The following is a 25,198-nucleotide window of genomic DNA, read 5'->3' as shown; positions in this document are numbered from 1 at the left end:
TCTTCCTTATAACACCTCACAACTTAACTTAACCTGAATATGAAGAAGGGTCTGAAAAGTAAAAAACCGGAGACGATTGAACCCTTGCGCAGTTGGCCGGGAATCCCCGTTCGGTGTGGGCCGTTGACGTTGCGTCAACTGCTTTCATTCACGACCATTTAATAAAATTAACTAGTTTAAGCTCTAGTAAACCACATAATGTTATGGTATTCTAGCAATACACAAGGGCACTGTCTCAACATAGAGAGTTACTTCAATTAACTAACTCAAAACTGACCATCACACAAACCATCAGTTACTCGGTGTGATTTAACCTCTTAACCCCCGCCTTAACTGTTTTTCCCCATGGGTTTTAATCACATCTTTGTCACTTTTTTGTTGTTTCATTTGTTTCAAGAAGCTTTTAGATTTGGGTAAAGCCAAACTGGAGAAAATATGCTCGGTTTAGGCGGGGGTTAAGAAGTTAACGTTTACTATATCAACGGGCGGAGACGGTAAAGAGAGTTTCGCCCGTTTGACGGTTAAACTCATATTCAGACCACATTTTACACGCGCACAGAACTGTGCCCGAAAAAATACATTTTCAGTGATATCTATGTATGTAAAGAGAGACTAACTCACAGGAATCGATCGTTGGATGCAACTGCTACCGACCTGTTAGCACTTTGCCCAAGACAATTATTTTCTATAGTTATCGTCCTTTCCAAGTAATTGTAAATTCGATTAACGCATCTAATAACCTCCCGGCTTACCTTCCAAACCCCTCATAACTTAACTGAATATCAATATTTGTCCAAATGTAAAATCGCTTAGGCCACTCGGAGACGTTACCCCTGCGCAGGGACTGGGAATCCCCGTAGAGGCCGGTAGGTGGCTCGCGCGCTTGTTTGGGGTTTGTTATATTATTGTCACAGCTACAGGCTTGTCAAGTAAATTATTCAACACCTTAAAGATCACAGTCGCTCAAGGCCGTGGGAAACCAGGGTGCTGAGGGCGCTGCAGCACCCCCTGGTGGATAGTTTGTGAACTGCAGGCAATATTAACCCCTTAACTCCCACCTGAACCGAGCACATTTTCTCCAGCTTTACCCCAATCCAAAAGCTTCTGGAAAAAAGGTGTGAAAATAGCAACAAAACTGAGACGAAAACAAGGATGAAAATGTGAAAAAAAGTGAGAAAACATTGACAAAAAAGTGAGAAAAATTTGACAAAAAAGTGAGAAAAATTTGATGAAAAATTGCGGGGGGGGAAAAGGACGAAAAAGTTATAAGAATTTGACAAAAAATGCGAATAATTTGACGAAAAAGTGACAAAAAATGTACAAAAAATGACAACATATTTACTAAAAAGTGAGAAAAATATGACGAAAAATTGAGAAAAAATGGACGAAAAAGTGACAAAAAATTTACAAAAAAGTAAGAAAAATTGGATGAAAAAGTGAGGAAAAAAAGTACGAAAAAGTGATAAGAATTTGACCAAAAAATGCGAATAATTTGACGAAAAAGTGACAAAAAATTACAAACATTTTACAAAAAAGTGAGACAAATTTGAAGATAAAGTGACAAAAAATGGACGAAAAAGTGAGGGGGGGAAAAAGTGAGAAAAATTTGACAAAAAATGCTAATAATTTGAGGAAAAAGTGACAAAAAAGTGACGAAAATTTGACAAAAATGAGACGACTGCCCAACAAAAAAAGTGATGAAAAAAATCTGATGTGAGGAAAAAGATCCATTTAGTTTTGTAGGTCTTTCAAATGAGGTGTTACACTGGCCTACAGGATTTGGGTAATGCTGAACTGGAGAAAATGCTCTCGGTTCAGGCGGGAGTTAAGAGGTTAATAAATAGGATTTATGCACAGAAAAAGTATTTTGGGGGTAAATTTTGTCCCTCACCGCCCCCTAACTAAAATATCTTCCCACGGCTCTGCAGTCGCTCTGTCTTAGGCTAAATGTTTTTGTCTTTCCAGGACTCAAACTTCATGAGCGCCACTGGTCTGCTGACCGGGAGCGTGAAGCGCTTTTCCACCATGGTCCGCTCGAGCCGGGACAATCGCCACCTCCTCTGTTACATCGCTACAGGACTGGTGCTAGTTTTCTTCATTCTGTAATACATCGTCATCAGGATTCAGCGCTGACACTAAAGAAACAGGCTTTACATTTTATTGTAGTTATTGAAAGTGCAAAGACGAAGAGTTGGACTGATGGTACCTTTGTGGTGGGTGTAGTTGAGAGTCGGGAAATGGAAAGATGCCATTTTTTAGAGGCTGTGTGAAGCACCTGGTGGACCAACTGAGGACTAATACAGGACTAAACCAGCTCAAACCAAGTCTTGGAACAAAGGGGATTGTGGGTGATGTGGCAAAAAACAAAAACAACTTCTCACTATGCATGTAAAGTAGTAGCCTTGTTGCTTAAAGACGTGACTGAAGCTACTTGGGTTTTCTTCTGAGAGTTCACACTTGACTGTGATTGGTTTAATCTTCTGTCATTCATTCAGAGCAGACCGGCCGAGCCAATGGGAGGAGGAGTGGGCAGAGAAAAAAGCAGGTGTTTGTGCTTGAATATCTGAACTCCCGCCCGAACCGAGCACATTTTCTCCAGCTTGGCTTCACCGAAATGTAAAAGAATAAAAAAGCATCACAATAGAGAGGATGAAAATGCAGAAAAATGAGACCAAAAGAGACAAAAAAAGTCACAAAATAGCAACAAAATCTGCAAAAAAGTGACAAAAACACGGCTTAGCTTTCGAATGAGGTATTACACTGTTGCTCTCCAGACAAAAAGTGTTTAGATTTGGGTGAAGCGGAACTGGAGAAAAGACCAGCTCAGAGACATGGTCCCTTCACTGTGTCCTGGGTTTTCCCGGGGCCTCGTTTCAATGCGAGGCGTTCAGGAGACATCGGAAACAGATGCCTCAGCTCCTCACCGTGGAGATCAATAATGGAAAACATCTATTTACTATACACATTGTATTTATTGCCATGTCACCCTGTCGCCCCGCCCTGCACCTACACCCAAACTCGGATTAATCCAAATCTAAGCAAGTGACGTATGAACCCAAAATAATCCCAAATGTGAACTTCTACGTCTTGTGTTACTGACAATGATAAAAAGTTCATAAAGGATCTTACAACAAAGTAGTTTGCAGCATTAATGCACTTTATATCCTCATGTGATTTTAGGAAATTGTGTAATTGTTGTGATATAATAAAAACAAATCAACTCTAGTTTACCACAGTGAGGCCCTTGTACTGTACGTGGAGTTTACTTGGTTATTAACAGATTGTGTAAGTAACATGAAGCTGATGTTAATTATCCCGATGTCAATATTTTAATAAATAAGACACTGAAGCCGTTTCACTTTGTATTTCATATCAAAGTAAATTACCATGGAGCATCTGAGCGTTTTATTTATTTGCAGATGAACGTCACATGCAGTTTGTCAAAGTTGAAGCATTTTTTTTCTTTTTCCCCTGGATGGTAAAGGCCTCGTGACTGGTCAGATTTGCACTGAACGCCTGAAAGACCCTGTTTGTAAACTCCACTGTCCTGAAGGTTGGGGTTAGTTTGTTAGTTTGTCAGGATGAGGGTCAGATATTGTTAGTTTGGACTAGTTTGAGGCGACGTCATGGCTGCAGCTCCAGTTTTCATTGGCTGCTAATGTCAGAGACTGGCTCATTATCAAAGATTTTTAGTGTTCTTGGCACAAACAGCCGCAGGACAGAGAGAAACTAAATATGCCATGTTTTGAATGGGTATAAATGAGGAGCTGACTAAAATAACTGTGTGTTTCTCACTGACTGTGAGGCCAGAGACACAGGAGCAAAGCTGTGGCCAGGGGCGGACTGGCCATATGTCCATTCTGGAAGAGCACAGAGGGGCCACTGGCTCTAGGGCCACCAGTCCCGTCTCAACCGAGCTTTACCCAAATCTAAAAGCTAAAAAGAAAAGCATCAAAATAGCGAGAAAAAAAAGAGGATGAAAAGAAAACAAAAATGTGCCGGAAAAGCAACAAAAAAAGTGACAAAAAATGTGATGAAAAGTCAACAAAAACACGACAACAAAGCAACGGAAAAAGCAACGAAAAGGCCACAAAAGCATGACACAAACACAACAAAAAATTATAGAAGAAATGTGACAAAAAGCCACAAAAAAGTAATGAAAAAACAACATGACAAGAAAATGCGGCGACTCGACAAAAAGCTACGATCACTTTTGTAGGTCTCAGCTTCCAAATGAGGCGTTACACTGTTGCTCTCCAGTCGAGAAGCTTTTAGATTTGGGTAAAGCCAAACTGGAGAAAATGCGCTCAGTTATGTGCACATTTACGCTAATTTGGGCCAGGCTGGTCAGAGGGCTGTTTTTCAGTCCCAGTCCGCCCCTGGCTGTGGCCGTCCTGAATGTAAACCTCGAAAGGGAACAGGATTGCCTGATTACATTAACCCTTCTATCACTATCACTGGGTGAAAATAACTTAAACATGGGCCTGTGTGTGTTTTGGAGGAAAACCCCCAGGCCGTCAAAGATGTCAAAGACAAAGCTGAAGCTCAGAGACCCAGGACACTCAGATAAACCATCATAATGAAAATCACATAAATGTATTTGCTCGGATGTTCTAGGGTCAACCACCAAAAAAAAATATTAACAGAGCACAGTGAGCCTATAGTGTTTTTCCTCTCAGCCTCTTTTTGTTTTGGACAAATAACAACAGGCCGTTTTACTCTGAAAGTGAGTATTTACATCTTTCTTTCTGGCCTTTTTCCTTTCTTTAAGGCCATCTTACAAATGTAATTCTTCTCCATTATAATGAGAAATTACATCTTTAAAAAATGCTTTTATTAAAACATAATAATTCCCTAAAAATGTTTAATAGTAACAAAAACTCCCCGAGAGAAGCAGATTGTGTCCAGAGCAGATTTATTGACAAAAAGCATAAGTTCACAAACAGAGGCGACATTGAGTCCTTCAGCTCGTATCAAACTGTACAAAGTTTAGTGTCGAGGTCAAATGCCATTCTTAATCTCTTAACCTCATTTACTCCAGTCTGGCTGAACCCAAACCTCAAAATGGCAAAATCAAGAAGAAAAATGTAGCAAAAAAGCACCAAAAAGTGACCACAAAAAAAAAGGTCACAAACTCAACAACAAAAAATGTCAAAAAACGCAAAAATGCAAGGGGAAATAACCCAGTTTGTAGGTCTTAGCTTTCAAATGAGGTGTAACTCTGGCCTGTCGACCTTTGAGACTTGGGTAAATACCAAGGTTCTAAACAAAATAAGTGAAATATCTCCACATAGCCTCATTACAAAGCGGTCCCTCTGAACACACTGCCCTCGTCCCCGTCGTCGTGAGTGCTCATGTTGTACGCGTGTCTGAGGAAGTCTTCTATGGCGTTGGGATCGACCTCGAGGATCCCACTGAAGAAGTGAGTCAGTCTGTCCTTCAGGCCGGACATGGCTCTGGTCACGGCCTCAACGCCCCCTCTCTGGCCCCTGGGCTCCGGCTCCTCTGCGGGGGGGCAGAGCATCAGAAAGTGCTCCTGGTCCGCTGTGAGTAACAGTGCGCCCACCTGAGCCACGCTCCTCTTTAACTCCGCCACGTCCCGCCTCACCTTCTCCAGCCGCTTCTGCACTGCCTGAAGCTGCACCTCCTCCAGGCGTCTCTCCTCCCTCAGAAAGACGCCCTCCATGATGAAGCCCACGCAGCGCTGCCCCAGAGCCTGCACGTTCTGGATGAGGTCCTGCTCCCTCCGTCTGAGCGAGTTCAGCTCCGTCTCTTTATTCACCAGGTCCCGGCGCAGCTGCGCTTTCTTGGCCACGAGCTGCGCCTTCCTCTGCGCCCTCTCCGCCTCGCAGGTCGCCGCGTCGTGGCCCTTGTGCTGGCCCACGAGGCAGAGCGCGCAGATCATCTCCAGGTCCGTGCGGCAGAAGAAGCGCCTCTCCTCGCTGTGCTCGGGGCAGAGCTTCTCCCGGAGTCTGCGGGAGGGCGCGGTCAGGTGGTGGCGCCTGAGCACGGCCACGTCCCGGTGAGGCTGCAGGTGGGATTCACAGTACGAGGCCACACACTGCAGGCAGGACCGGACGGCCTTCAGCCTCCTCCCGGTGCACGCGTCGCAGCTCACGTCTTCGGGACCGGCGTAGTAGAGGCCAGTGGGGGGCGCTGTGAGCCCTGTCGCGATCAGCTCCTCCACCACATTGGCCAACACTGAGCTCCTGACCAGGGCCGGCCTCTCTGCGTATGCATGCAGGCACTGAGGACATCTGAAGGTGCTGGAGTTGTCCCACACGGTGCTGATGCAGTCCAGGCAGTAGCTGTGGCCGCACTGGAGGGTACTCGGGTCCTTGTAGGTCTCCAAGCAGACTGGACAGGTCAGAGCGTGCCGACTCAGAGCTCTCTCTGCCATCTCTGCTCTGCTCTTACTGGAAAATCTGAGGTCCAACTTATAGGAGACAGACCCGCCCCCCCTGGTCAAACAGGTCTGAGCAGCCGGGGACCAACTGCATTTCAATGATAATGTCTGAAGTGTCGAGATGCAGCTGGGCTTTGTTCTTCCGCAGAGTTGGGAATGGCTGCTCTGAAGCTGGAGCTGTTTTGTCACATGATCTGTAGTAGTATAGTTTAGTATAGTTAGAAGTAGAGACAGAATAAACCAAACCTAAGGGACTCAAACTTTAGATTTAACCCTTTAACCTCCACCTGGACCGACCACATTCTCTCCAGTTTGGCTTTTTCACAATTTAAAGGCTTCTTGGAAAAAAGTACATGTACTTGAGTATCTGTTTCTCACTCTTTTTCCACTGTGAGTAAATATTTCACTGCTTCATTTCGTCGTGTGCTCCTTGATCTTTAGAATTCTTTCGTTTTTTCTTTATTTTGTTCCATTTTATTGGAATTTTCTATGAAATATCTCAATTTCCGCATTATTTTATATTATGTTAGTTACTCAGTTACTCGCAGCACTGAAATTGGGTCACAACTTTTTACTTGTACTTGAGTAAAACAATTTGAAAGCAACGTTAGTCTTACTTGAGTAAATATTTTGGCTTCTCTACCCACCTCTGATTACTATTGTACACTTGCACAGTGACTAATAAAGTGATTTCTTTCTTTCTTTCTTTCTTTCTTTCTTTCTTTCTTTCTTTCTTTCTTTCTTTCTTTCTTTCTTTCTTTCTTTCTTTCTTTCTTTCTTTCTTTCTTTCTTTCTTTCTTTCTTTCTTTCTTATACAGGTTTGTCCATTGAGATCAGTGTCTCAGTTAAAGGAGAGACCTTTTCAAACACATGGACTCCTTGCCTTTAGTAGAACAGTGACATTGGGATGTTTGACTAAATAATAAAGGTTTTACACTGACAAAGAAGAGGCCACCATTTTCACTGAGACATGTTCTTACCTGAGCTTAGACGAGTGGATGGGCACCTGTCTGGTCTTTGTGTGTGCCCTCAGTCACGCAAAACGACCAAAGATGTAGTTAGCATTTGGCCTCTCCCAGTATATTCCTATAGCTTCAAACGGGGGTGAAGTTGGAAGCTTCCACGCTCTTCCACGGGCAGGTACGTATGAACTCGTCTAAGCTCGGGTAAGAACATCTCAGTGTGGAAAAAACGGTGCCTGTTCCTTTAAGAACAATCTTTGAATTATGTAAATATGAAGAAGAGCATAATGGCCTCTGTGGCTAAACCTGATGTAAAATGCTAAGAAATGTAGAAGTGCAGAATACTGTTTGCAAAGCACAAAGTCCATTTACAACACACTGCCGGTCAGGCAAGACCATTTCCTTTTTAGATTCTCACTGAAGGCATTTATGAATGAACACATTATGTTTTAAACAGAACAAGTAGAAATAGATTCGCTCCTTTTGCTTTGCATGTTTGACATTTTCTCACTGAGCTTCACGATGTCGTCATAATTTTGAGTTATTTCACCCTTTTGTTGTTTCCTACACAACCCCATGTGTTCATTCATAGTTCAATGTCTTCAATGAGAATCACATAAAGTAAATCATGTTGGAAATAAAGAAAAGCCGATGCATAAAAAGTGTTTCCAAACTTTTGACCAGTATTGTGTAATGTATTGTAAGCAGTAATCTTTAATAATTTGAATAAATAATTTGTTACTGTGCTCTGTAGATGACACTGCATGAATTTGATTAAGAACTATAGCAACTTTATATTTTAGTGTCACTTAAACAGACCAAGCATCACACTGGAATAAAGGACATTTGAATCAGTGTCGAGGCTGGTTTGACGAGTTTTATCAGAAAAGCAGATTAGGGTCTTCAGGCCAGACGTCCTGTTACAATAGAGGAGGGAGAAACAAAGGCCACAGGGATGAGGAGTGTCATGCTCTCATGTTAATTCACTCAGGAGGTGTTTCAGGCGGGGGTCATGAGGACAAAGGCTGTGGAGCTGAGTCTGTTTGCATGAGATTAGGCTGGAACCTCTAAACCTGAAACCACTGCATTTTCTACACGTTTATACTTTGGAATTGTTGCTTTTCCGGCATGTTTTTTGACGCTCTTTTGTCGGCTTTTTGTTGTGTTTTCACCCTGGTTTTTATCACTATTTTGATGCTTTGTTCATGAAGCTTTAAGATTTGGGTGAAGTTCTGTTCGGGTGATGGTTAAGAGTTTAAAAAGCATTCAATTCAATTCAAACTAGCATTACATTTAAATTTCTCATACAATGTTATTTTCCCTTAGAGACAGAACCCACTCAATGACATCACTCAGATATTTTCACTGCTCAGCCTGGACATTGGTCATAAGGGCGGCCTAATCTACATACCACATGAGTTTAATGAGTAAATAATCAATAGGTTTGTCCAGGATGACTAAACACAAAGCATTATCACTATATATTCCACAGAGGGAGTGGCTTCCATGAGAGAAACACTGAAAGTTACAGCAGTCCATACAAGGTGGGGGTTTGTTTGACGAGTCACAGGGATGTTGGGATAAACAAAAGGCCTCCTGCAGAGGTCATTTCATTACAGGCAGCGGCAGTGCTGGGGGGGTCAGGAGGGGACCCAGAGGATCTCAAACCCCGATGCCCTCCCCCAGGTTTGATACAGATTCAATACGCTTCCTCAGTTTGTGCCTTCCCCAGTCTATCTTAGTGAAAATACACCAGAGTACATGAAATGTGAAGTATAAATAGCGACATTGGTGGTGGACAGGTATGTTTGAGAATCCCAGCTCCAGTGTAAGCCAGAGTACATACATTTTGTTATGTTAAATGCATATTATTTGAAGTCACATCACATTTACTAAAACTTGGATGCACACACTTTATTTCTTTTCAAACATTTATGAAGCTGGAACCGAACAAATAAACTATTATAATTTGTTCATGAATTGTTTCCACCGTATTCAAAAACATTCTCAGTTGATTTAGTCATAACCATTGTTTATTGAGTAGTTTTCACAAATGTGTTTTTTGTTGGCCTATGTCTCCCTCTTGTGTTCATTTAGGCTTAGTCCTTAATTCAATTAGGTCAATTTGGATCTCAGTGAATTCAATTAAAAAAATTAAAAAAAGATTTGTGCGCAGTGATGTTTGAGTGTGAGCCGCACAAGAAGGCTTTGCACCCCATGTGTTGTCTAAGGAAAACAATCGGCTCTCCACTGATGATGCTTAACCCTGGTGGTTCATCCCAAACCTAGATTTTGAGTTTAGCTACTTTGTGCAATATTTGTGCAAAGTCAGGCCCCATTTCAACATCATAATTTGTTCCCCCTTAATATTGGCAATTACTTTTTAAAAAGACTGTGTCTTGTTTGGTCAGGCTGCACTGCAGGCTCTACTCTCGGGCGCGATCCCACTACTGAGCGGTACGGGAGTTTTGGCCTGCTCCGTCTCCGACCTGGGCCGGTGCACCCCTCCTTAGGCGACCTGGTATTCCCGAGCTCCCCCAGGAGCACCATATCGATACCGAATTTAGTGCGGACACCCGATCGACATAGTCCGCTGCAGCTCAGAGCTCCTGAGCTCAAACAATCCCCCAGTCTCGGCCTCCCAGCAGCTTGGATTACAGGCGCGCGCCACCGCACCCGGCGACAATTACGGGAACATTAATGGACTCATTTGTTTGACGTCATCAAACGATTACTTTATTTTCTTTTAATCCTATCACAAACTATTTCTTGGGTTGCTACGTGTCCATGAAGGACTTCATATCTGCATCTTTAGGAATTGCCCTCAAAAAACACACACAATCGACCAAAACGTCCTCAAATTACGGTAAAGGGGAAAAACAACAACAGGTGAACAGCAGATGGCGCTGTCATGCAGGTTTAGGGTCAGAGACTGGCATCGGGCAGAGACGAAACGGCAATTATAAAATGCTATGATAACATATTCATTGCCCATAAAACTCTTTCAACAGACCTACAACAACACAGTAGCCCCCCTTTACACTGAAGCAGACTCACAGAAATGTTGTGAAAAATGAAAGGCAAAACTTTGTCCATGTCTTCAGTGAGAGCAGTGGGATTAGTATCTGTACATCTGCTGTGGATGAGCCAGTATCATTCATGACCCAGTCCTGTCCGTACAGCGGGGCACTGATTGATTCATTGCCGAGGGATTCCTGCCCCGGACCAGCTGTGTCCGCAGCACAATGGTCAGTCTGTGTCTGGGTCATCTCAGAATGACAGCTGTCTGTGCCTTCGCTGTGAAATGCTCTCCATTTGAGTATGATATCACAGAAGTGCTATGTGCTGTAGTGAATATTCATCTGCTTCATGTCATCTCTGTGTATTTTCCATCTTGAGCAGAATATTAAAAGTAGCCTACTATATTACATTTTGTGACAGAACAGACAGTGCTTCAACAGACAAGGGAAGACTCGTTCTTATTACAGCAGATGTGGTAGAGAGCAGTGAACTCAGGACACCCTTTCCCAAATCACTTTGAAGAGTCATACACCACTCTTTTTGATCCTGAAGCTTATCTGCTATCCAATAAGAGTTGTTTTACCTAATTGTTATATTTTTGCAAGTTTATTAATGATGCAAAAGAAACACATAAGATAAAAAGCGCCAGTTAATCATGATAGGCCGATGTCATGTTTAGGGGCACTTCCGTCACACAATAAGTTATTTGCTAAACTTTTAAATTGAACAAATAATATCACTTTTACACAACATTTCAAATCAGATATACAGATACACAGAATTTGAGTAGGCCTACAACTGTCTTCTACTTGACCATGCTCATTATTCTGTATAAAATGCGACCCCTGGCCTCCATACACCTGTCATCGCATCACCTGAGGCGCCTGAGCCGCTCCTGACACTTTTGCTTAGTGCTGCGTTTTATAAAGTTTACAGGCAGCACATGTGGTGTCTGTCTGTTGTTACGCCTGACTTAGAGAACAGGAGTTGCTCAACTGCGGCATAGCTCTGCACAGCTTCAACAACTGCAAAAGGCAACTGCTGTTTGGTATTTTAGGGCAGGCCTGGTGATGGCAGTACTCAGAAATGTTTTGTGGCAAAGGAAAATACAGCTTAGACTTAATATGGCTCTTTTGGTGAACCCTGTGCAAGACCACATGAGGTTACAACAGCAGTGGTATGTAATGTAGTTTAGTCATCAGGATTATTTGATGTTGTGTTGAAAATGTGATGTAGTTATGAACCTGCTCATTTGCTGAACCTCTCGTACAGGATATGTTCATCAAATCCAGCTAAAATGAATTTCACACTTTCACATGTGCCTCCGCTGAAGTATTCCATATATTCCTGGAAGTTCTCACACAGTCCTGACTTCCGCTGCAGTGTTTGGGTCGTGCCCACAGTGATGTCATTGAACATGATCTGAGTTTGTGGCCAGATGATTAAATCATACATTTTCCTTTAATTTAGGCTTATTAAACGAACAGAGCTCTTCTCTGTGAATGTGCGCCTCAAGCTATTTTCTCACTCATGGTTCATTTGAATTTCTTCAAATTAGGGATGAAATTAGGCTTTTCTAGCAGCTTTTTAATGGTTATTCCGTTTCCATTTGCCAATTAACCATCAAGCCATGCTTTATAGGCAGTCACGTGATGATTCAGGAAAGCTCATTATTACATAATGTTATAGATTATAAAATATATACCTGAAATAGAGCAGTGACTTACTGGAAATGTTGCCATATATTCATAAAGGCACACTGCTGACATTTTAGGAGCTTTTTTTTTATGACTTTATGAAAATCTACTCCCATTACACAACAATCTGGGGTGAGATTTAGTTTCACTAAAGAGATCCAGTTTCCAACAGGTGTGAAAGTGTATTTTGGGAGTTTTTTGTGAATTTGTCTTTTATGTTACTGTGAGTCCCATGCCATGATAAACAGAAAGGGTGTATGAATGCTAAATGTAAAAGTACATAAGAAAGATACAAAAAACCTTATAATGCAGTCCTATTGAAATGAATGTGGGCCAACACATGCCCAGACTCAGAGTGCCTGATGATGAACAGTGACCACAACAGAGGAGACAACTGGCACAGGCACAGTCATTTCTTCTGAACAAGTTAACTTAATTATGTTTATGTGGCTTACTTTCTATTTCAGCTTTCATGGGAGCCCTTCCTTCAGAGAACATTTGTTCATTGTATTGCAGCCTGTGCTCTGCACACCTGCTCAAGGCACAACTGTTGCTCCTCACGTCAGGCGTGACACCTGCTTCATACAAGACTAAAAATATATACAGTATTTATATTTTATTACTTGCTTTAATAATGCATCCTTAAACAGTGGATAAACACTGTCTTTGTTCTGTCTGTGCTGGCACAGTCGCTTAGTTGGTCAGAGCACCTGTTGAATCCCAGCAGAGAATATTCTCAACTGTGAGAATGAATCAATGAAGTTGTAATCTTTCAACAAAATAGGACTGATTTATGAACTAGATGTTTGTGATTAAGATAAAACAGCCAGAAGTTCCAAGCATTTGTTCTGGGGATTTTATTTACCCCAGATTTCAACAACTATAAGTGGTATAAGGCAGAAAACAAGAGAGTAAACAACTTATCTAAGCAAACTGTGTAAGACTGTTGTTGCTCAACAATGATCTGGACAGGGCCAATGTGACCAGCTCCCCTACCACAGGGGAGCTTGTGAGCTTGCAGCTAGTGTTTAGTTAGCATTACTGTGACAGAAACCCGGAAAGTTGTGAAAAGTGCTTATAAACCCATCCTTGTGGAGAATTGTGATGTTAAAAATGTGTTAGGAAAGTTAGGAATGATGAGTAGGGATAACAACTAAAAATACAAACATTCTTTCACTGTTAAAAAACAACTTTAAAGGCACGTGAGACTTTTTTGTATCAATAGCAATACAGAACAATCTCTTAATGAGCAGCTAGAAACAGAAAATGGATATTTGGATGAGGACTTAACCTATTTAAGTCTCAGATTTGGCTGCCTTAGATAACATTTACTATGAAGCGAATTGAACTGAATTGAAGTAATTGAAGCGAATATAAATATTATTATGTTTTTGCAGATGTAATTTTCAGCACATTTTGAGCACGTGTAATGAAAGGTTTGGGACAGTAATCATACATCACGTTGTATCAGAGAAACTATCAAAATGATCTCATCCCCTCAAACTCAAAGGCCAAACTCTCAGGTAGGTCCATTGTTATATAACCCCCCTGAGGCCACTATGTTATAGCCAAAAGAACAATCTACTATTAAATCTTTTGAGGTGAAGCAGAACAATCTCTTTATTTAGCGATAAAACTCGATGCTGACCTAGTTGCTTTTAAAACAACATCTGTAAAAGGTTTGCTGCATATTTATTGGTATTTTTTTGTTTACCCCAATTATAAAATGACAGAGTAGGATTACCTCAACCCAACTATAACACTATTGTGCCGTTCAAAAAATGACTCAGGATTGGCATGCCCATACTTCTCCCGTTGCCCAAAGCGTTCACACAAAGCTTTTTTTCTTCTGTTTTTTCTCTGTGTGACATGAAAGTTACTGTGCAGATCGATCAAACGTCAGGGTTTGTGTATGTTCAAATGTAAATATGTACCGTGGGCTCACCTCGCCTTTGATTCTGTGTTTTATGCGCCTTTTCTTGGCAGCGCTCGCCAATACAAATGTCAACCTCAAAGTCACGGCATGCGGTGGATGGGGGGGCTCTTTGCACTTGATTAAAGCGAGTCTGGGCGATTAATAAATCAAACCGCGCCGTGTCCAAATGGGGGGCTTTGAGGCACAAAAACCTGGCCACAGAATGACATCATAGGCCAAAGGTTAAGCTGATCTCCTGCGGGGACTGCAGATGTGGAAACAGGCCCAAAATGTGTAGCTGCTGAAGAACATAGCCAACAAACTGCTCAAATACAAGCAAAAGTACAAAAGGAATACTTCAGTAAATGTTTGTGCAAGCGCTCAGTCGTCATTGTAGAAGACTTTTTCAACTGTCGACTGGCCAGGGTTGTTTATTGAGGATGTTTCACCTCTATCCTCAGTGGCCTCTTCTCGGTCATAAGTGAAATGGTTGTCAAAAGTCAAATTGTTTGAATTATGACCGAGAATAAGCCTCTGAGGATTGAGGTGAAACATCTTCAACGCAAGTCACAACCACTACTACAATACTAAAGCGGATATTCACATATAAACCTGGGGTTCCCAAACTTTTTGGGCCGCAAATCCAAATATCCCCAGACCAATAACTCTGGACCCCCCACTGTAAAATGCTATTAGTATATTAATGAATTCAGGTGCATAACATTTACAATCTGGTTTATTAATGTTTGTTTTGTAGTATAGTGTATGTCTAAATAGTTGGCTTAAAGGAACAGGCCACCGTTTTTACACTGAAATATGTTCTTACCTGAGCTTACACAAGTTGCTACGTACCTGCACAACTCCAACCCGTTTGGAGCCATAGGAATATACTATAAGAGGCCAAATGCTAACAACATCTTTGGTCGTTTTGCGTGACTGAGGGCACGCACAAAGACCAGACAGCTACGCATCAACTCGTCTAAGCTCAGGTAAGAACATATCTCAGTCTGGAAAAACGGTGGCCTGTTCCTTTAATTTCACTATAATATACTGCTTTCAATCAACAAAGTTTTAAAATTTCAAAAGTATTGTCTTTTGTATTGCATTTAATAATCTACCCCGAGCTACAAGCAACTATTCTGTGGTGGTAAGCTATACTACAGCCACTAATGCCAAGACGAGTTAAGGTATCTTGCCCGAGGACACAACAACTGCGTGCACCACTGGGAGCTAAGCCTCAGAAGTTAAACACACACAACAACCTTTTAAGTTGATCAAGAGAATGTTAATGAATAGTTCTACTGAATAACTGTTTAATTCTACAACCAAGGTTTATTTTGTCCTTTCCTTCAGTTGATTGATTTGATACTCACACAGGGGCTGAGAGAGGTGCAGCTTTTTCCTGTTATTCAACCTCTGATATGGTGAAATTGCTTCCTGCTGCCGGGGAACAGTTGCCATGTGAACAGGGATGACGGAGTGTCATTCACTTCTATGTAATGTCCGAACGGCCTGTACAAGACAAGCAAAGTCACAATGTGTATTTTACAGAGACCACATAATCTTTCAATCTCTGGACTCACAGGTAGCATGAGCTCATTCCTTAGTACATAAAACATAATAAATTGGTTGTCTCTAGTCTCAAGCTGGTCTGCAGCAGCCAACAAAAATGTATAAATTCCCAGATGACCCCTGGTTTAGTCCAAACACAAATCCCTTTCTTTTGGAAGTATTTATCTTCTCTCGATTATTGAAACACTTATAGTTCTTGGATGCCCTTTAAAAGCTTTCCATTTATTGTATATCAGATTCCTCTCGTAACTATCACTTGATTGCACATTTCCTGTCTATTTTGCCGCCCCTGAGTGTTACTTGAGAGCTGATGAAACAAGTGAAGTCTTGTCTTATCATTTATATACTATCTTATGAGGCTGCATCTTCATACCTCAGACGGTTGAGTATTTCAACACTTCATGAGGTGAGACCAAAATTTAGGGTGTAGCAAATGAGAAGTCTCAGTCATGTCAAAGGGAGGAGCCCAGGTGGCAGACCAGTGCAACCACATAAACTGAAAAAGTATTTAGCATGAGGAACAAACTCCATGTACAGCTTATAGCATACACAAACAATATTTCCAAATACGAATTCCTTGCCAGTCTCAACCACTCATTTACTGCCACTCTCAAGACGACAGATTGCAGTGTTTCTATTATTTGCATACGGGAACGGTGGGAAAGCATAATACACCTTTCTATATATCTGTGTTCAATCAAATACAGCCATTACCGTGCCAAAACATATTTCAAAAAGATGAAATAGAATCCTCAAAGCCTTGTAAGTTTCAGAAGAATGATGTCACTGTGTAAAAAAAAAAGAAAAAAAAAAAAAAAGTCATACGTTCTGCATCACTTCAGTCAATGCAATGTGACAATCTTGGCAAGTGGCCTCAGAAAACACTGATTTCTGACTCAGATTGGGTTTTATAGCCTGTGATGTCATGCAGACTTGCTCGGGCTCCTCAGAGCGATAAGAGCAGACAGGTTTCGGAGCGAACAGGACTCCCAGGTTGAGGAGCCGCAGGTGTGTGTCAGTGTCAGCCCGTAACTATGCATTACACTGGGTCAATTATCACCACGGGCTGTCAACAAAGCACTCATAATCATTTCTGCTTTATATGGGCGAAAATGTCAGACTTTGAGATAGCTTGAAAAAAAGGTCCTCGAAAATAATTGTTTGTTGCGTTTACTTGCTGATTTTTAGTGTGCCTATTATATTGCACTGAAATAATAGTGTTTTGACGTTACTGGAGTAGACGTACAAGCTCCTACCCACTTCTGAAGAATTATGTCATGAAGTACGCTATGTCCCCAATCCAAAGTGCTGACAAATTGAACTTTGCAGAGCCCTCATGTGGGTATTATGTCGCGAATACTTCTTTTGTGATGTGTTTATATTCCAATCTGGCCATAAACTTGACTCCAGTGACTGTGAAGCCCAGGGGCAAGCGTCTGAGCGCAGTCCCGGGTCACAGTCAAGACGTACGTTCAGACATACGAGCTAACAACAAAGGAATTCAGCGTTATTTAGATCAATAGATGAACTGCAGCGCACATGTATGAGCTCACAGCATTTATGACTTCTGCTGGAGTCGGGCCCAAAAGTCTGCAATCCATTGTTGTGCAGAAATTAGCTGAAATACAACCTGTCTGTTCGGAGTAAGAAAGATTTACACAGGCTTTGATAATTTGTCAAAGAAGGGACTAGGCTATTTGGAAATAAATGGGCTCTTTTCGCCTTCTTTTGGACAATGCTTAAGTTTCTACCACATCAACGTCTCATCACTTCTCCATTGTTAAACATTTTACTATATCTCCACTAATATTAATTGAAAAATGGGCAATGACATATTGATAGACTCTTTTTCGGTGTGTGCTCATTTCTTTGTTTAAATATGCTATAACATAATTTTGTAACCTACTACACATTTAATAGTTTAGAGGTTAAATGTAATCTTTTCCAAATCTTCATAATTAACATGTGTTTTATTTTGTCCTAGTCCTGTTCTGTAATGTTGTTAGCAGTGCATGATAGTCATGAAACACATGGATAGACACTGCCATGTGGACAAAAAGTCTGCAAACTTTTGTTCAGACAGTTCAGGTGTAAAAACTCCCATACATCATTTTGGAGCCTCATAATTTCTTTGATGAGGCAGAACAAAAGCGGCTCATCTTATCTGTAGTGAAACTCAATCCAGCGGGCCGATCATACTTCTGAGATGACATCGTCTGAGTGGAAAAGTACAGACCCCTCCGGCTCTCCATGCATCTTCCTCCAACACTGCAGCCATCACTCAGCTTTTACACAGGCCGTCCCGGTGACATCACCCCTTGAATAGAGGTTCACAAGTCGTATTTACAGACTTCAATAAAACAGGGGATATCTAACAAGCATGTGAGTCTGTGGTAACGACACATCAGGTTTTAATTATCTTCTTGGGCGGTCATGGTATCAAGCGTGAGGCCAGACACGGCTTGTTTTTTACATTAATCCTCAAAGATGCAAATAGATGAAGACAAATCAAACATGTTTTTTAGATCTAGATCTGAATGAGGCTTAAGACCTAGTTATTTCTGTGGGATGTGGGCAGCAACACTTGAGCGTTGCAAATTAAACGCACTGGAGAGGATTTCCAGAGTAAACAACATAAGGAAGGTGTTACAGTAGCTTGATCAAGCTCTGCAGGCAGAGGTAAGGCACCTGGTTCAAATCTGATCTCATGGCAACGCTAAGCAAACACCATTTTTAAAACAAAGCTGAGGAACCGGAGCTACCATTGTTTTTCAAATCAGGTATCAAACACAGTTTTAAACAAAACTATTTGCACAACTTACTTAAGGAAAAAGGAAAAATCATTAGCACGTTCACATTGCCGGTGGTGGAAGACCAAATTTATTTGGCTAAAGTAAAAGTACGAATGCAGGAGCAGAAAAGCAGATCAGATGAATATGACTTCAGTAAAAATATAAATGTGCTAGGTACACATATTTGGGAGATTGTATATAAGTTTAAATGAGTGTTGGTTTTGTGGAAAAGTATCCTCTTGTTATACAGATGGTGTTTTCAGAATTTATTATTGTGATGTTTCTGATCAGAATTACTTTACTGCAGCTTCACCTGTGTCATGTTTACAAAGAGGTAACTACAAAATATAAATGCATATGATCCACAATTCAAACTACTACTACCTTTAATACAGCTAAAAGTGTAGAGGAGAAAAACAAATCATCATATAGCAAAGTAAAATTACTTTAAACTTGTACTTTTTATAACTTGATTGTACTTTTCACTTTGTTACTTCACACCACTGGGTGACAGCGCCCAACGGTGTCTAAATAAACCATATGGTTTACGGAAATTGTAAGTTTACTTGAATTATTGTCGCCATGCATCCTTCATGTCTTTTTGATAGAAAATGTATGAAATAGTGCTTCATCCAATACAAATTCATTCAAATTAAACCTTCATAAACATACAAGAAATATTTAGCCCTCACAGCTGACAATAAAACATAGTAAATTATAACGTATGATGACATAACGTTTTCACAAGCTCCAATTATCACACTTCTAGCATTTCAGCAGTCACGCCATGGAGCAACCGCTGCGCACATAAACTACACTTTCAGTCACCAATATGAGGAAATGGTATTTTAAACTTGGCCCAAACCCCTTGAACCCCACCCTTTGAGCCGACGCTGGATTTATCTCTCCTTTCAAGCTGCAACACATTAAAAGTCTTCCTCTGATGACTTCACCCTGAAACCAGATCTGCTCTCAATGCTCCGTTAACCATGTCGCGTCCGGGGCTACTACTGTTGTCATATGAACATTAGGGTGCTCCATGTATGGCTTTCTTCTTAGAGCATGTTATGTAAGACAATGAAGTAAGTGACTAACTTGTTTTGGCTAACTTTATAGGCACAAGCAATAACTATCAGATTTCACTGTGGAGAGATGGAGAGCTGAAGAAAGTTAAGTTGTGGCAACCTTAAAATTAACTGCATGTTACGCTATTAGGTCCTCACGGTCACTGACTTTTCAGAACTTATCATCAACATATTGCAAATCCTGAGTGGTACTGGCTACTTGTAGTAATGATAATGCAGCTTGCCTCACAGCAAGATGGTCCTGGGTTTGATTTAAGAGTCAGGTGGGCGGGGCCATTCTGTGAGGAGTTTGTATTCTTTCCCTGTTTCTGCGCATTTCCTCCTGATCTGTTTTCACTGACTATTTAAAACATGTACAATATGGTTCCCTCAGAGGCCAAGACTCTTTCCATTGAGATTCAGAAATCTCAAGGACTTTTCGGGCTAGGTAAAGGTAAAATAAAATAACACTGGGTTACGCAAGTTGTCTAAAAATGTAAACTGGTTTTAAACATTTTTGCAACACAGAATCTAAAATTACATCCAATTTTCTGTATCAAGTCAGGTTTTTTGTGGATTCTAAAAAAAACAAAAAAAAAAACAATAAAAACTTATTTTCCTCTAATTTGGGGGGGGGGGTGCTTTATTTTAGTGCCATCTTCTACATCTGTGTATAAGTGATTTACCAAAATATATGCACACATGCCAATGATGTTATAACCAACCCCAGTTCCTTCCTAATAGTGGACAGACAGGCACCAGGACAGAAGACATTATAAAGACAAGGGGTAGAAAATGTGATTTTTTTTTATTCAGCACAACAAACTTGTCCAAAATCAGCTCACAAAACTTAGCCACCAAATTTGCTGTAAACCAGTGTAATAGCAAAAGTTTTCTAAATTATTCAATGTCAATTCAACACGTTTTTAAGTTCACTATGACTAATCAAGGCTAAATGAACAGCACCCCTAGCTTTCATACTGTATATATGAGAAACAAAAACAGTATATTCGCTAGAAGACAAACTGAATACAATCAAGCTACCACTGGATTAATATTACATATGAGGTAACAAGTGCTATGTTTCACTGAGCATGAGCATGTTTACATGGAGCTGCACAAACTCAGTACCAGGTGTTGGGGTCAATGCAGGGGTCATTTTAGTGCGGAGTGAAAGTTCCTTATTTGGAAGGGCTTTGCCGATGGAAGCAGATTCCCCTCTCTGCAAATGTTTTCTCTGCTCACTGCCCTCTGCGGTAATCCCTGCTCCCTCGACAAACGCGCGCCACCCCTAACATACCGATCATTCAGCCTGACATGTGCTCTGTTGCACCTCTGAGGAGAGCTGGGGTCATCATCTGTTTGACTGTTATCTGCTCCACTCCTAACATGTGTCATGCCAACAGCTCTGAGCTTAAAGGGGCTGAACGGAGACTTCAGCTGTAACATATGTGACAACTGTCCTTGAATGAGGAAAAGTCAAGTCCAAAGCTGCGAGCCACACTTTCACTCCTGCACAGTCAGCATTCACATGGACCTCTGAGGAGACAGAAAGACAGTCCTGGATTCTTCTTCAACAAGGACTGTTTGTTTAGTGATTTCTTCTGCGGGACAGGGCTGAATGTGTTCCTGAGGTAAGGTAGGGCCGTGTGGGTGTATGTGCAAGTGTTTCAGCTTGAGGATATTACCTCATTGCGGATAAGCCGTGATTGAAGAGGTCTGACAGAGGTTTGAGCCTGTGACTTCATTACTCCTCGCCTCTTATCTGGGGAGACTTTGGGTTCAGGGGGGAAGTTTTGACAGCCAGCCTTACAGCCCTCTCCACTTTGTCAGTCCTGACAGACAGAGAGAGAGACGAGTTTAGAGCGTGAAGAGCTAGTGACTTCATCCGCTCCTTAACCAGCCCTCCACTTTTCCCCTCCTTTTTTCAACTTTTTTCTCTCAGTGCAGTCAGGCAGCATGCCAGCAGTTTTCATCCTGCTGCGGACCCTGGTTATCAGGCTCGTCAGTAGCAGACTGGCTGGCTCAGTGGCACAGTTCCTCAGGAGAGCCCTTTCTACAGGCGCTGCTCACATTGGCACAGCACTTCGCCACGTCTGGGACCGGCTCCGATCCCAGGAGTCAAAGGAAGCCATCCTGGGCTGCGTGCTGTGCATTCTTAACATGCACAAGAAGGTGGAGAGCTAAGCTCCCAGCCCACTTTCACTTGGAGCCTACAATTGCCTGCTGAACAGACTGACAAGCAGAACTGGTGAGAGAGGACTCAATGAAGGGATGTGAATAACTTTGTTCTGAGGATCATTTGGACCACAGACTTTGGACAACATTGTGTTTGGGACCGGGCCATGTCTGAGAGCATAGTGAGGAAGGTCCAGCCCTTTACGATTGGGACAAGGCTGTCAGTCCCTGCTGTGTCAAAGTGTCAGGACTATTCACCAAATTATCTTCAAAGCCCTAGTTTGGATAACTGCACGCTTCAGCACAGCTTGAACTCTCTGTACTTAAGCCGCTCGCAGGTCTGTGCACATGGGCCACGTGTGGTGTCACCGGTCGTTCAGTCTCTGTCTCCAGTCGCACAGGAGGACATGGCAGCGGAGGACCACCTAAACCAAAACATCGCCTCAGCCGCAGCAGTGGCCAGGTCCATCAAGAAGATCACAATATCTGGACACAAGGACAGAGCAGAAAACAAGACCGCCTGCGTTTTTGTGCCTGTTCCCACTGAAAACAACAATAACAACAACAACGTCAACAGCAGCTCCACAGAACAAAGTTTACCCAGGATTGTAGGAGTGAGTTGTGAGAATAAACCAAGCTCTCAGTTCAAGGTAAGATCTGCAAAATAAATAATTGATAATAAATGCATTATTATTATTATTATTATTATTATTATTATTATTATTATTATTATTATTATTATTATTATGCTCTATGTGTATCTGGAAAGGAGAGAATAAATATAAAATGTAAATGTAGCCTTTTTTTTGGTTCATTACAAAAAAAGGCTACTTTGCCTCGTTGCTCTTGCTGTTATCACCTTAGTCTATGATTATCTCCAGGTGCTACTACGAAAGGAAGGCGGCAATGGACAGACATCGATGCAATCCAAGTCTAAAGTGAACGAAGAGCAGCCTATTCAGCAGGTGAGATGCTATAGCTAATGCTAATTCTTAATGAAGCCACTCCATAAGCGAAAAGTGCGTTGTAAAGATAACCATTGCGCACTCCAGTAGCACGTGCAGCAGCTACTTTGTCACTTTGCTCGCTGACTGCGTACAGAAAAGTCATATGGCGGAAGGAAGCTAAAAATTAGCCTTACAGTCGCAGGTTAATTTATTCCTACCGTGCCCAAACAACAAATGTGAAATAAATATCCACAGCAAGTATTGGAGGATTATGTAAAAGGTCGCTGGGCTGTTGGAGTTGGCCAGTCCTGCGTTGAAGTCATCACTGCGCGGATAAAGCTGCTCTATAACAGCAGCAGCAGACCCAGACCATGCAGAGGCAAGGCCCACTGGAAAACATGAGGTCAGGGAAGATGTTAACAAAAGAAAAAATGGTTGAAGCTGGCTATAATAACACCCTGACACAGCAGTGGCCTCATTTCCCCCTTTTTTTTTTTTTTTTTTTTAACTGCACCACTCATCACCAGTGGATTTATTTAATAACCACAACAATGCCTAATCTCCCTGTACTTTCAGTGGACCCAAATTGCTCACATAATTGTACACGAGGGAGGATGCAGGAATGAAAAGGATGCAGTTTATTGCCAAATTCCTTTCAAGGTGATGTGTTTACCTGTAAGAGGCAAGGGGCTGCTGCATCCAAGAATCTGTACAGGCTCATTTCCTATGCGCTCAGATGTTTCCTGATTAGACAACACCAGGAATAACACGTCCATTAGGAAAGCTTTGCCAGTTTCATACATTGGATACAATATGGTGCTGACTGTGAAGTTCGGAAGGGCCTTGGAGTCAGTCTGACAAGTGTTTATAATGTCTCCAGTTGAGACATGGGCTTGCTAACATTTCTGCCTCAGATTATTTTATCTGGAGAGCTCCACCGAGGGATTTCTATCACAGCAATGGAGTATTTATTTGGTAAACGCTCACATCACCAAATTGGCGGCGCAGAGATCTGACTGCGTGCTGGTTCTCCCCTGTCTTTGCAGATTTGCTCACTTGAAGTTGAGTCTCAGAGGAAAGAAATCCATCCAGTTGCTGAGGCTGAAGAGTCGCCCGGTGTTTCTTCCCAAGCGGACTGCTTCACTCAACGTAACTCGCTTTTCAACAGGGAAGCACTGCAGGTAAATAGCATGAAAGCCTAGTGTTTTATTTGGTCCAGAAATCCACAGAAATGTAGTTGTTGTGGTGTAAAACTGCTTCTTGATTTGCAGCATATCAGAGGGAGTTTGGATAACCTACATTATTATCATATATAACTGTGTGCGCTCAAATCTTCAGAAATGTAATTGTTGTGTAATGTATTTGATTGTATACTAAATTCATAGGCCTACTGGACGATATGGGAAAAAAGTATTTTCGACCTTAAATTAATTTAAAAAATACATCTATATATATTTTTAGCATTAAAGGGACTAGATGCAAGTGGGTCATTTTTATACTCACTACTGCCACCTCAGGTCTTACGTGTAACTGCAGCTTCTTTATTGAGCATGATGGCACTTCGGACCCGAATTAACACCTTCTTGAGTGACAGTGCCGGATTTTAGAGGCAGTTAATAGGTCTGGACATTAGGACATTGCTGGAACATGTAGAGGGAGGAAAATACATATTTTTTTTACATTTTTAAACTCCGTATAGTCCCTTTAACAAACATTAACAACAATATTTATTTTACTAATTTGGTTGATGAACCTCAGCAAATAATTCCTTTCACTGCAGTATAATCCACTCAGAATAGCGCCTATTCTATTCCTCAAAGTTCAGACCCCAAATGCTGAGCTGTTACTGCCGCAGGATTGGCTGTAGACTCATTGAGTAATATGTACCTCACCAATAATTAACATAAAGCAATAAAACAGATTCAATTTTATTATAAAGATACGTAATCATCAAAAACATGTGAGTTTATTCCAAAGCGGAAAAGCTAGATCTTGCCTGTCTCATGACCCCTGCTTTGAACAGAACAAAATATGTCCTGGTTCTTATTTGGTTCCGAGAACTGTATGTGTCCACGGAGCAGGAGGGGGCGCCACAAGTGAAGCAATTATTTCAGGATGAGATCACAGTTTGGCTCTGTGTCTTCACGCCTATGGCCCAGAGAGACTCAGCCAAGCAGCACAACTGGCTTTGTTATCTCATCACCGCATGCGTTCACTCGCTGCATTCAAGGAGGTTTCTCTGTGGATTTGAATGTGGGACATTTTGTTTAGCTTTTCACTGTTGTCAAAACTTTTATGAAGTAGAGTCTTTTGAAGTAATGGGCTGTTTTCAGTAAAATCATACCAGTCATGTGTCGGTGAAGTGAAACATACAGCATGATGTTACTGTGATATGTCCAATGTTTCTGCAACACATTGTAAAAAAAAAAAAAACTCTGGTGACATGACTTTGTTTTGTATTTAGAGAAAAAAACAGCATTAAGTGAGATTGTGCCAGGGCTCAGACATCAGAGGACCAGCTTGTTGTAGAGTGATTTCCCTCACTGCTCAGTCTGAATAAAATGTTATTATAGTATTGCATAGCCGCAAGGAGAAGTGGAAGTGAGCTTTCCAGGTAGTGGACTTTTTAAAGGCCCCTAATGTT

General features: G+C 41.6%; 1 protein-coding gene across 1 annotated transcript in view; it reads left to right on the top strand.

Annotated features, from left to right (window-relative positions):
* Positions 1–21,643: 21,643 nt before the first annotated feature.
* The window catches only part of mymx (myomixer), a 34,632-nt gene continuing 31,077 nt past the window's right edge, over positions 21,644–25,198 (top strand). The window contains exons 1-3 of the mRNA XM_079559683.1: positions 21,644–22,257; positions 22,489–22,572; positions 23,601–23,735. Coding sequence (XP_079415809.1) covers positions 21,775–22,257; positions 22,489–22,572; positions 23,601–23,735 — 702 coding nt within the window. The 5' untranslated portion in view covers positions 21,644–21,774. The remainder of the gene's footprint in view (positions 22,258–22,488; positions 22,573–23,600; positions 23,736–25,198) is intronic.

The sequence above is a fragment of the Gobius niger genome (genome assembly GCF_951799975.1).
Source record: "Gobius niger genome assembly, chromosome: 7".
In the NCBI taxonomy this organism is placed as follows: domain Eukaryota; kingdom Metazoa; phylum Chordata; class Actinopteri; order Gobiiformes; family Gobiidae; genus Gobius; species Gobius niger.
This window is presented reverse-complemented; position numbering and strand designations above follow the sequence as displayed.